This window comes from Choloepus didactylus, chromosome 2 (genome assembly GCF_015220235.1).
Source record: "Choloepus didactylus isolate mChoDid1 chromosome 2, mChoDid1.pri, whole genome shotgun sequence".
Classification (NCBI taxonomy): domain Eukaryota; kingdom Metazoa; phylum Chordata; class Mammalia; order Pilosa; family Megalonychidae; genus Choloepus; species Choloepus didactylus.
Window position 1 is genome coordinate 46,993,144 of NC_051308.1, and position 13,269 is coordinate 47,006,412.

Below are 13,269 nucleotides of genomic sequence, written 5' to 3' on the forward strand. Positions count from 1 at the left end.
CACTGGACAAAGGGGAGTGTGGTCCCTATGGCTTTCCCAATCACACTGTCACCCCTCATAAGCTACATTTTTATATAATTGTCTTTGAGATTCATGGGTTCTGGGTTGTAGTTTGATAGTTTCAGGTATCCACCACCAACTACCCCAATTCTTTAGAATCTATAAAGGGTTGTCTAAATTGTGTGTAAGAGTGCCCACCAGCATGACCTCTCGGCTCCTTTTAGCATCTCTCTGCCACTGAAGCTTATTTCATTTCCTTTCACATCCCCCTTTTGGTCAAGAAGATGTTCTCCGTCCCACGATGCCAGGTCTACATTCCTCCTCGGGAGTCATATTCCACGTTGCCAGGGAGATTCACTCCCCTGGGTGTCTGATCCCACGTAGGGGGGAGGGCAGTGATTTCACCTTTCAAGTTGGCTTAGCTAGAGAGAGAGGGCCACATCTGAGCAACAAAGAGGCACACGGGAGGAGGCTCTTAGGCACAGTTATAGGCAGGCCTAGCCAGAGATGAACATTTAAACCACGGAATTCTCAAAGTTTGCCTTCTCAAGAAAAGGAGGAGTGCTGCAGAGGAAGTAGATAGCACCCTGTGGTGCCTGGAAGCTGTTACCATGAGTTCATGGAAATTTCCTTCTCAACCATCCAAACTGGTCACCACCCTGAATGAGCGAAATGAGGAAGGGTTCAGGGGTGGCCCTGTTTCTCCAATGGCCACACCAAGTTAGCCCTAACACCATCAACTTCCCTTGCCCTGAGCCCACCTTTGTCATCTGTCCCAGGAACAACGAGCCTGTAACAACCCTGATGCACATGGCTTTGCACAAGGGCTCTACAAGGAGAGCCTCTCTCTGGGAACTTCCAGGATAAGCCACAGACTTCCAGACACCTATGGCACTGAACTGTAAGTTAATTCTTTACATATCTCTATTCTCTACTGGACTCCAACAGGGTGGGGGCAATACCTTATTTATCTGTTTCCCCAGTGTCTGACTGTGTAATAAGTGTGTATCTGTGCCAGAGAAACATTGGCCTGAGACATGAACTGAGAAGCCAGTTGGTTGTGGCATTTCCAGGTAGAGAGTAAGTGAACCAACTTGGGGCTGAGGGAAAGGAAGCATTTTGAGACTGAAATTTCCAAACCAGACCAGCGATGGGTGGGAAGGGGAAGTAGGTTTCTTCTATAGCCCATGGGAATATTTTTCTTCAGTCTGCTTCTAGTTAAAGTAATGCTAAGGAGCCAGGGTGGACACAATATCCAGTCTGTCCCAGTTTCCTCTTCTCCAGGGCCGCCACAGGAGGCCCTCAGCCAGGCTGGTAAAGAAGTCGTTGGCGGGAGCTTTTCTGCACAAAGCAACCTCTCTCTTGAACCCTTCTCACTTCAGGTTTCTTTGAGAGGGTGCCAAGGGTTCACTTGCTGGCACCAAAATCAGTTCCTTCCCTCAGACACGGTATGTGAAAGGCAAGGCAGGAGGAGCTTTTGTCATCTGTGTGACTGGGAGGAGTCGTGGGTCCAACGGTGAGACCCCAATAGAGGAAGGACCTCAGACAGCTGTCTGCCAAGGCACAGAAGAATTTCTTTCTTACTTTATGAGAAAGAAAACAAACAAACAAACAAACAAAAAGATCTAAGGAAAAGGGAAAGAAAGGTAACCATGGAGCTTTTTTCAAGGAGCCCAAGACAGCACTCTCTGCCAGCCGGGGAGTGGGAAAGTTCAGTTTTGTTCTGATGAAGGGATATGAGGCTTATTTGGACCAGAAAAAAGCCCATCAACTGAATAATCAGATGCCTCTGGACTGGCTACAGAAGGCTCTATCTGGTGATGTCCATTCTGCCTGCTGGCTTCCTGCAGAGATGAGAGCCTTCCCAAGACGACGGCCTTTCTCCCAAAGTTGAGTTCTTGGCATGGAGCTGGGGCCCTCATGATAAGGGATTAGATGGTCTGGGGACTGCTCTGGCTTTCTCCCTGCCAGCTCCACATGGAATTAAAATATCTGGAGCTGAGCTGCTCATCCAGGAACTGCCCCCCAACCCCCACTCCAAACAAGTCTTTGACTACATGGGTCCCCTGAAATTGGAAATGAGATCAAGGCCATTGAGCGATGCTTCGCTGAGCTTCTTGGGAGAAAGGAGTTAATCCAACTGTAAGACAGAGAAAGAAAAATAAGCCCTATGATGAAATTAATTTCCATTTATTTCAGTCATGGCAAGTTCCAAAAAAGAAAGATTTTGTTTTATTTTATTTTCTTTTTAGTGGCCCAAGTGAAACTGTAAACTGCAGGAAGGATTTCTCTTTTACTTCCCCACAAAAGGGCCCAATGAACACCATGCCCTGGTTAGGGGACCCAGGGTTGGGGGACAGGAACTCTTAGCAGCTGGAACCGGGCCATGATCACACCAGAGAAGCAAACTCCTTTCCACAAGACTATCTTCTATCTTGATTTATTTAGTTCCTGGAAAAATAACTGTTCAGCCCGTGTGCATTCCTCCAGCATGGACCAACCTAGCCTGTCACTTGGCCGTCTAGCTGCAGTGGGGTTCATTCGCGGTGCCTCCGTCTGCAACAAGGCAGTGGATGACACAGGTCAGCACAATCAGGCCACTGAGGGGCAACTGCTGGTGTCTGTCTGAGCCTCCCAGTCTCTTTCTCTCTTTCCCTCCTCCGTTTTCTCAAGCTGCCTTAGACGTCCTGGCAATTCCCAACCACCCCCAGAGGACTCGACACAAGTATAAATATGGCTGACTCCCAGCTCGTACCAAGTTGATACAACACGAACATTGTATTCAGGAAAAGAAATGGTCTTTCCTTTCCAAGAAGTCACTACCCAGCTTATCCGTCAAATGAACATCAGACTCAAAAAGGTGAATTGGGCAAAATGTCTACATAACTGAAAGATATCAGTGGCTTACCGTCTCTCCTCCAGCAAATTTTGTTAGACTATCCCAGCATGGTAAAATAATTTGCACACACTCTTGGAGTTGATATAAATGTGATTTGACTTTTATGCAGCATTAGTTTTCAGAAACAATTTGTTTAAAATATTTATCACAGGCCAGCTGAAGGCCAGACAGTTGGCATGGTCTGGTCTAGATACTGGGGACACAGAGCTGAAGCAGACAGGCAATATTTCTGTTCTACCTTCTAACAGGGACAATAGCTTATATGCATGCTGAATAAATAAATACATAAATAAATAAATACAACATACTTATACAAAAAACTTAATTTCAGATATTAGCGAGGGCTATAAAGAAAATTAAAACAGAGTTATAAGAGAGAGATGGAGATGGGAGGGTAGCCGCTAATTAGCCTTTGGAGGGCAAAGCTGATCTCTCTGAGACCTGAATGATAAAATGCCCAAAGATTGCAAAGGAATTGTTAGGCAGAGGAAACAAAAGTGCAAAGGGGGGCAGAGGAGGGAGAAGTGTCAGAACAAACCTGAGAAAACCTGCTGAGCCAATTACTTTTTTAACAGTCCAGCAAAAGTCCCCTCTGTTTCTGATTTTTTCTTTTTTTTTTTTTTTTTTTTCCTGCTTTTAAATAGATATCAATCACCATTTCTCTCCCAATCTCTTCTCTGCCTGGGCTTTTGTCTTTCACTAACTCCCTCCTCCCTCCCTCACCCAGAGGCACCAAACTACTAGCAATGATGGTGACTTCACAGAAAAAAAGAAGTTCCTCTTGCAAGATCTTAAGACCACCCACAAGTAGGGCACATGATCAAAAACCTGAGTGGAATGGGTGAGCCAGAGACCCCCATGTCCAGGGAGACCTGCCAGGGAAAAAAAAAGGAAGCATCTGTGAGACGTTCTGCATGGTTTTGTTTCTTCTTCTGTGGTTCTATATGAGCACTGGTTAATAACATGCTTTTGTTTGTTTGTTTGTTTGTTTGTTAATAGATTAAGAGTTAGTCTGAGGCAAGGAAAGTATCCAGGAGGTTGGAAACTAGAGCAACCGCTTTTCCTTTCCCCATTTGAACAACGCCTCCCTCCTCTCAGGTTCAAGCAGGGCTCACAGCCTTCGCTGCAGGCTTGCACACTTTCCTGCATTTTAGGCTAAGGAGCTTTCAGGAATTGGACAACAAAGGTTTTATTCAACTTGACCGTCTCGTCAAAAAAGAAAAAAAGAAAAGAAGAAAGAAAGAAAAAGTAAAAAAGATGAAGAACAAAAGTTGGGAAAGGCCAGACTAAATGGATATGATCTGAATGCATATTTGTGTTACAACTAATACAACCAGCGTCAGAGGAGGACCAAGATCAAATAAATGGTAAAACCTGACAAAGAGAAGAATAGATGGTATGTGGAGCCATCTGTTTTGGAGGACACCCAAATCTGTCTGAATCTGTGAGGCCAAACTACCAGCTATTCTAAGACGCCCCATTCCAAGAGTGGCCTAATGCGTATCTACACAATCAGTTTCTCTCACCATCACTTTGGCTGCAACTTTTTTGTGCAATTAAGTAATTTATTCCTTTCTTCAGCCTCCTGATTCTAATGAATCCAAGCCACAAACAAGCCTCAGTTGCTCCTATTCAAGGAGTCTGATTGCATCTGGCAGTAATTGCTGAAAATCCTGAAGAGGAAACAGGGAAGGGAAGCATATTGTTTGGGGGGGTAATAGGTGAAGACCTGCCTCTCTTGACCTATAATACATTAGTGTCAGTGAACATTTGGCAGCCTTCAGATGATTAGCAATGAAGATGAATCAAGCAAAAAAGAGGTAGAAATCTGCCTCATCTGAATCACCAGAACTGCATACATTTGCATGCTGATTAGCTGTTCTTTTGTCTGTGTTCCTAATTATTATGACACATTATGTCTTCATCATGCAAGATTCTGATCTGTCTTGTTCAAAATGCATGTAGAAAAAAGTGCTGTTTATTGATTCAACATGTAACTTTTATTTTTATGTTTGCTTTAATTAAATACATATTTGATTGCCTTTGACTGCTGTCCTTTTTTTTTTTTTTTTTTTTTGCTCTTATGTATTTCATCTTGTTGACAAACACACAGGTAACCTTCCTTTATCATTCTCAGCTCATTTGGTGCTCGCAGTCTCTTCTCCCTCGTCCTCCCCGTCTCTCTTTCACAGGTACTCACTTTCATTTTCTTGAAGAGGCAAAAGAAAACAAAACAGCATCCCTGGTAACACAGCAGAGGGGGAAGCTGGGGGACGGGGGTGGGGGGTGGGGTTGGAGAGGCGATGCCTGGAGGACTGAGGGAAAATGGCTCCAACCTTAACAAGAACAAACAAATGTTTGTGACACTGGAGAAGGGCTTTGCAGGGGAACGTGGGCAGCAAACAGGGGTTTAAAATAACATGACCCCGTGAAAGAAAGAGACCCTCTGTCATTCCCAGTTGTCTTCACACATTATTGATTATGAGGATTTGTGAACAAGATGTGAAAATGCCTGACTCCCAGGTCAGGCCTCCAGTTGCTCCCATATAGCCCAAAGGCTCTGCAGGGAAGGAGGGGAGACGGCTTTCCCAGTGGGCTCTCAGAAGAAGATCTGGTCAAATTCAGCATCTATCCATGCCAGAGCCCACAGTGGGGAAACAGAGGCATGGACACTGGACACTGAACTCAGGAATGAAGGGCTTCCAGCCCTCCCCTAAAAAGGTGCAAAACGTAGAAGCAGGTATCCTCTCTGCCTGCCAAACTACTGGGGATTTTTTCAGTGAGGGGAGAGGGCAGAAAGGAAAAGGAAAAGGTATTCGTTTCCTGCCTATTATGGCCACTCCAGTCCCCTATGTCCTTATCATCCTCTACCCGGGATATGCTAAACAGCTGTCGTTAGCATCGAGCTATTTGGTGAATCCAATCAAGACACTTAGAAACCGAAAGCGCATCACAGAGGAAGAGCGGATGCAGGAGTAATTGAGTGTGCTGAGGTCCGCTGACGTTCAGAAAGAAAGCGGGGCCCAACCACATGCAAATGGCTCCTCACTGAAGAGGCATAATGCCCACACTCTTCGCTGCTAATGGGCAATGATTGGCTGGAAATGTAATCAACAGCTCTGCCCCCAACATTCTATCCCTACAGTGAGGGACGATGGAAATCCATATTCATGAGAAAGCAGACCATCGATGTTTACTGGGTGCAGAAAGGGGCAGGGCTGGCCTGAGTGAGACTGAGGTCCTTGGAGAGAGATAATGAGGCTGGGAGCAGCTGTTAGAGCCCCTACCCCCACCCCAACCCTCCCCTCACATACCTGCCCCCCACACGTCTACATATCCATGAACCTGAGTCTGAAGGGAACCCCCAATGTGGCAAATCCATAATTTACCTAAGCAGACTTTCCCCAGTTTTGGGTGCCCAGATCTCATGGCATTCTGTGTGAAAGTGCTCAACCCCCACCCTCTAAGTGTAGCAAATATAATAGGAATGAATATGGAGCAAATGGTAAAAACAGGTACAGGTATAAACCAGACATTTAAAAGTCCATATTGGAAATCTTTATCATACACCAAGTTGTCTAAGCTCAAAGAAGATATCAGGCAGGATGACTAAAATCCACAGAAAATCCCAAAATCTCAATGTAGAATTCTATCATCACTTGAGCCAACCACTTGCTCACCACAGGATGCCCACAGAAGGAGGAGGAGAGTCAGAGCCAGAGAAGGAGATGTGATGATAGACAAGGAGGTCAGAGAAAGAGAGAGATTTCAAAGCTGCTGGCTTTGAAGGTGGAGGAAAGGGCCATGAGCCAAGGAACACGGGCAGCCTCTAGAAGCTAGAAAATGCAAGGAAATGAACTGTCCCCTAGAACCTCCAGGAGGAACTCAGCAATTCCAAACCTTGAGTTTAGGACTTCTTACCTCCAGAACTGTAAGACAAATTTGTGATGTTTAAAGCCACTGTGTTTGTGGTTATTTGTTACTGCAGCAATAGGAAACTAATGCACCCTCCTAACGGGTCTCCCTACTTCTGCCCTTGTCCTTCTATGGTCTATGTCTAAACATGAAGACCTGAGTGATCCTTTTAAAACCTAAGTCATATCATATCCCTCTACTGCTCAAAATTTTCCTATGCATTCCCTCTCAGAGTAAAGCACAAAGTTCTTAAAATCACCCTCAAGCTCCTATCTGATCTAGCCCTCATAACCTCTGAGGCCACATTTCCTACTATCTCCTCCACCCCATTCCCCTCTGGCCTGATGGGCTTCCTTGCTGCTCCAGGCATCCTCCTGCCTTGGGACCTTTACATTTTCTGTACCCTCTGCCTAGAATGTTCCTTCCCCCAAACACCCAAGAACCAACTTCCTCACCTCCTTCATATCTTTGCTCAAATGTTACCCTTTCAGTGAGGCCTTCCCTGAATGTCTATTTAAAACTGAAACATCAAAACTGAAAGCCCCTTCCCTTCCCCCACTCCCTTTCCTCCTTCCCTACTTGACTTTTCTCTGTGGCCCTCAAATCCTCTGACATAGTGTATATTTTACCTATTGCTTATTTATTGCCTGTCTCCTGTAGAACGTACGTGTCATCAGGGTCAGGATTTTTGTCTGTGTTATCTGTGGCACCAAAACACTGCCGCCTTGTAGTAGGTGTTTGATAAATATCTGCTAACTGATGACCACTCTCGGCCAACCTTTCCCTGCAGGAGCAACAGCAGTGTTGTTTCCATTACACATGAGATGATGCAACCCATACAGATCACAACTATAATAATACAAATCATAGCTAATAGTTACTGGGTACTCACTAAGTGCCAGGCATTGGGGCAAGTGCTTTACATGTGTTAACTCAGTTAATCAAAGCACAGTGGTTCCTCACAAGAGGCCCTCAAGGGAACTCCTCAAGGAACCACAAAATTCAAAAGGTAGGTTGGGAATTGCTGATTTCTGATTCAGGTCCCAGATATTTCAGGACTAAAAAGGGGAAACACTTTATTGGGCAAAAGTGATGTCATCACAAGAGTTTTAATAAAGTGGAGTCTGAGTCCATCACCCTCTGGAAAGTGTCTGACCCATAGCAGGGGCTGCGGGTTGAATTGTGTCCCCCAAAGAGATATGTTGAAGTCCCAACCCCCAGTACCTCAGAATACAACCTTATTTGGAAATAGGCTCATTGCAGATGGAGTTAGTTCAGTTTATATGAGGTCACCCTGCACTAGGATGGATCCCTAGTCCAATGTGACCAGTGTCCTCCCTCCCAGGAAGAGAAGAGGCAGAGAGGACACCGTGTGGCGAGGGAGGCAGAGATTGAAGGGCTGCAGCTGCAGGCCAAGGAATGGCCAGGACGGTCGGAAACCACAGGGACTGGAAGAGGCAAGGAAGGGTTCTCCCCTACAGGTTTCAGAGGCGCAATGCCTTGATTTCGGACCTCTAGCCTCCAGAACTGTGGGAAAGTAAATTTCCTTCAAAAGCCACTTAGTTTGTGACACTTTGTTACAGCAGCCCTTGCAAACTTAGTTGGTATTCAGTCAGAATGTGCTATTTTTTTTTTAACAAAAATCTAGTGTTACCCACCAATACAGACACAGAGAGGACACAAGTTCAGAAACATAGAAAACCTCCCAAAAATATGGGACTTCTAGTCAGCCGCCCACTCTTTTGTAAAAGTCTCTCTGAATCTTACCCACCTTCTCACTTTAGAGGACCACACATCACACATCATGGGTTGGGTAGCTAAGAGGACAAATGAGAAGCAGAATGGAAAAAGGGAGTAGGGATAAGAAGATGAGATGGGGGCACCCAGAAGGAGGGCTGTGTGATCTTTTGCTCCCCAGAGATTCACAGAAAGAGAAGCACTGCCCAGGTGAGTGAGCCGGTGATCAGAGAGAGGACCATCCTCAAGGCGGTGAGGAAGGAGGCCTTCCAGGGGGGCCTCCCCTCTCTGACTCGACCTCGAGAGCCCCAGCGGTCTCATCTGGGAAAACGCTTTCTGGAACAACAGAAACTCAGCCCATGACAGACTCCACTCACAGGTCTGAGGGGAGAAAGAAAGGAATCCCCCTTTGAGTCCACATAAGGGTGAGGAAGTTCCTTTGTTTGCAATTGTAATCTCAGTAGTCACTCTAATCAATAAACAAACAAGTGAAAAGATTCAGCGAGGTGTAAAAATAGATTTGCACAGGGCAGACAACTGCACATTCCATTTATTTACCTCTTCTAACAAACCGATACCTGGGGTGACATTTATTAATAAACGGCATTACCAGGTGCCTGATATGTGGCTCACAGAAATTAATTACCCAGCCCATGGTAAAACCATAACAAGCCTGCAGTGCTGTAACATTTGTGCTAATTGAAAATGAGATAAGTGCTGTGGGTGCAATTTGCATTCAATGCAGTGTATTAATTATCTTCAGTTCTCTTCATGATAAATATACCTGACTGAATCACTCTCCTAATTTACTGGGTAATAGAGTTATAAGTGGATTCCCTTAGGTAACCAATGGAAGGCATTGAGTTTGGGCAAGAAGGAAACCCTTTGCCTTCCAAGCACTTCAACCAGGTTAGCAAACATACTTTTATTTGCCTTGCAACGTTCCTAGGAATACAGTGGCGTGAAACCGTCATAATGACCACAACCCTGAGCTGTTCTCCCTCCTTCCTTTTCTACCGACTATTCTAGAAGCCAGTCAGAGAGGGCTCAAAAGCATGAAGTTGGAGGGGATCTATTTCAGTCCATTTAATGACTCTCCTGTACAGTGGATATTATCTCTACAAGGAAGGCCTTTTGCTGTCCCTGCCCCCACATTGTTTCAGTACTTAACTGCATTCGATGCTGAATGCAACATGAATCGAATCTTGCAATACCATAACAACCAGGAAAAGACAGACTTAAAGATACTGGGCAGTTACAGCAGAGTCATGTTTAGGGATGATGGTTTGCAAAGAGGGCTGAAATTACAAACACAATCTTAAGATGCAAAGCAAAGTTCCTTAGCCTAACCTAACATGGAAGGACTGCCTTCAAGATGGAAAGAGGGAAAGACACATTTCAGTTAATGTGAATTGGAGGTCCTCAGCCATCCAGTTCTGCACATTTGCAAAACCTTTGTTTCTTTGAATTCTTGGCAATGTATTTCTCTTGCCTTCACACACTGAGCAGCATATAATAAGGGAGAAGTGATAGTTAATAATAAAGTATCAGTTATTGTGAATTGAGAGTTTACCATGTGTCAGGCACCAGGCTAAGGACTTAATTTACATTACCTAAATTAATTCTCTTTGTAAAGCCTTCCCTGTTTACTCTCTCTAAAGGATTCTCCCACAAACACTCACACAGTAACTCTCCATGACATCACCTTGCTTACTTCCTGTATAGCACTTGTCCCACCTGTCACGTGCTAATTTGTTTCCTGAGCACTGTCTATCTCCTCCCTAATTGGCACACAAGGTCCAAAGGGTAAAACCCTAGACTATGTTCTTCACCCCTGGAACCCCAATACGTAGCACATAGTAAAATACTCAATAAATATTGGTAGAGTGAAAGTAAACTTAAAATAATCCTCTCAAGCAGGCAGACCCATACTCGCAAATTATGACCCAGTCCAAGTGGCACATACAAAACATGTTCTCAAATTAGTAAATTTACAAGCTGTCCCACCCACAACCAGAGTACACAGAGGCCAGGAATTCTGCAAGATAAAGGCCATGAACCCTGCAAAGCCCAGGCTGCCCTGAAGTAATTATGGCTCTAAAATATATTATCCCTATTTCACAAATGGGGAAAACGAGGCTCAAAAAAATGCCATGTACTGAAGCATTTGTACAAGGTCACAGAAAAAGCTAGGAATGAAGCCAGCCAGGATTTGAACCCGATCCTGTTAATTCCAAAGTTAACCATTATAAATGAGGCTCACAGAGGATAAGTAACCTGCCCAAGGGCACGCAGGTAGTAAGTGGCAGACCTAGGATTGCAATCCAGGTTTAATAACATTATTTCTGCAAACTGCCAACCTCGGCTTAGATGGGTGGGGCTTCCTTCCCTACTACTCCTCTATGCCTAATCCTTGCCAAGAGTTCCAGTGTCCCATCCTCCAACCCCATGGAACAAAGACACTGCCCACAGTATCAGGGAGGTTTCCTTTGGAGATTTTAGTCTTTGGAAATTTCAGTGATCCAAGAGCCATTTTCAAAAGAAGCCAGTTAGACTAGGAGTAGCTAGTTGTAAATAAAGAAGACTACATTAGTTCATTTGAGGAAAAACAACAAGTGATTCTCCGAGTCACAGAATTCTTGTTACATTTCTTCAAATCCCTGATACAGATTTTGAGAAAAGGTGTTATCCATTGTGGGCCTAGAAATGGCTTGGGTATATTAGTCAAGTTGACATATACTCTTGCAAAACACCAAGCAGGTTGACCCTGCAGAACCCAGCCTCTTCCCACAGCTCCCAGAGCATTCGGCCCAAGTCTCTGAGCCAATCCTGGGCTAGGTGGAGGAAAAAATCATTAATTGGTCTATTCACATACTTGAGCCCTGCCTTTCCCCCAGACGGAATTCAGGTAGTTTGTAAAGCAAAACACAATAAATAAGAAAATAAAAGTTTGAGAAAATATGGGTAAAAAGGAACAGAAGCTGGGAGTGAGGTTAGCACACAAATACCACCATGAAACCACAGATGCTTTCTTGAGGGGTGCTTCCAATTTGATTCTACGCTTTCTAACAGTCAATGGGAGGAAGACAGTGCCGTAAATACCCATAGGATCAAACAAACCAGTATCTCAAGGGAAGCAAAAGTATTTCTGATACTGAGGCCAGAGAGAAATTTCTTCTGAGGCCAGAGAGGACGTACTTCAGTGTCCATTCACGCCCTTGGAGTAAGGAAACTGCTGCTGGCCCTGGGGTACTTCCCTGTGAATTAGGAAAGGGCACCCTTCTCCAGGTCTTCGTGGCCCACACAAGGGTGCACACCTCAGTGAAAGCAGCACGGGCTGGATCCAGCACACACTCACCCCCTTCGGTGGGAGCCCTTGTGCAGGACACAACCTGCACAATCGCCGAGGGCAGCCCTGCTGAGGGAATTCAGGTGGCTGTTTCCTTTAAAGCCCCTCAAGTTATTAAAGTATAATCTGGCACAGTCAACCCCGTGGAGCCCACGTGATGCAGTCCTGGCTCCCAGCCCCCTGACCGCCCGGCTCATCCCCTGGTAGATTTACAATGCCTGATACAGCTACACTAGGTCATACCTCAGTGTCACAACTGATGATGACCTCTGGGTCTCTCCTAAGAGAGAGACGACAGATTTTATTTTGGCTAAATAAGCATTCTTTCCATGCTGGTGAGGACATGTTCCTTCCTACCCAGAACATCAGTGGCATTTAGCTACCCAAGCAATCTCTGGGAAATGGACAGTGACAAAAGGAGAGTACATAATAGGGTATTGAAGACTAGAGTTGGGGGAAGGAGAAGAGAGGTGAGCAATGAGTCAGAGAAAGCTTTCTTCAGAAAGTTTTGTTTACGAGCCCATGATTTAAGTTTACCTACACTGTGGCTTATATTTGTATTTTAATATGATATATTCTCAGGATTGATCAATTTGAAACATAAACTAGATCTTATCACTCCTCTGCTCAAAAGCTGCCTACAGCCCCATCTCCCTCAATCCCAAGGCCACACCACATCCTGCAGGGCCCTCCCTAACCTGGCCCCGGCTTGCTCTCTGATTCACCCCGCACCACTCTCCTCCTAGCTCACTCTGCTCCAGCCACCCTGGCTTCCTGCAGCCAAGCACACACCGACCTCAGGGCCTTTGCAATTGCTGCTCCTTATGCCTGAGGACTCCTTCCTTACTTCCTTTAGGTGTCTTCTCAAATGTCACCTTACTGGTGAGGACTTCCCTAGTACTTCCATGTAGAAAAACAACCTCACCCCAAAACACACACACACACTACACACCCTACCTAACCTATCTTGCTTTATTTTCTCCATAGCAATCTCAGCACCTGACACACTATGTATTTGCTTCTTAATTTGTTAATTATCTGCCTCTCTCTAAAACAAAAGCTTCACATGGGTAGGAACTTATTTGTTCTCTGTTATATCCCCAGAAATTTCAATAGTGTCTCGCAAATAATTGACAATCAGTAGGTAGTTCAAAAATGATTGAAAAATGTGAATGATTATAAATTAGTAGACAATAGTAGCTACATTTATTGAGTGATGAGCTAAGTTTTTTATATACATTACATGTACATAAGTCAGATATTAAGCTAAATTCTTCACATGCAAGGAACAAAGTTTTAAATACATTGTCTCATTTAGTCCTCACAATAACCATTTGAGGTAGGTATTATTCTCTTGTTATAGATAAGA

The 13,269-nt window shown here is 44.8% G+C and overlaps 1 protein-coding gene across 1 annotated transcript in view; it reads right to left on the reverse strand.

Moving 5' to 3' along the window:
• Positions 1-389: 389 nt before the first annotated feature.
• The window catches only part of RPS6KC1 (ribosomal protein S6 kinase C1), a 340,815-nt gene continuing 327,935 nt past the window's right edge, over positions 390-13,269 (reverse strand). The window contains exon 15 of the mRNA XM_037824064.1: positions 390-2,140. Within this exon, the coding sequence (XP_037679992.1) occupies positions 2,132-2,140 (9 nt within the window). The 3' untranslated portion in view covers positions 390-2,131. The remainder of the gene's footprint in view (positions 2,141-13,269) is intronic.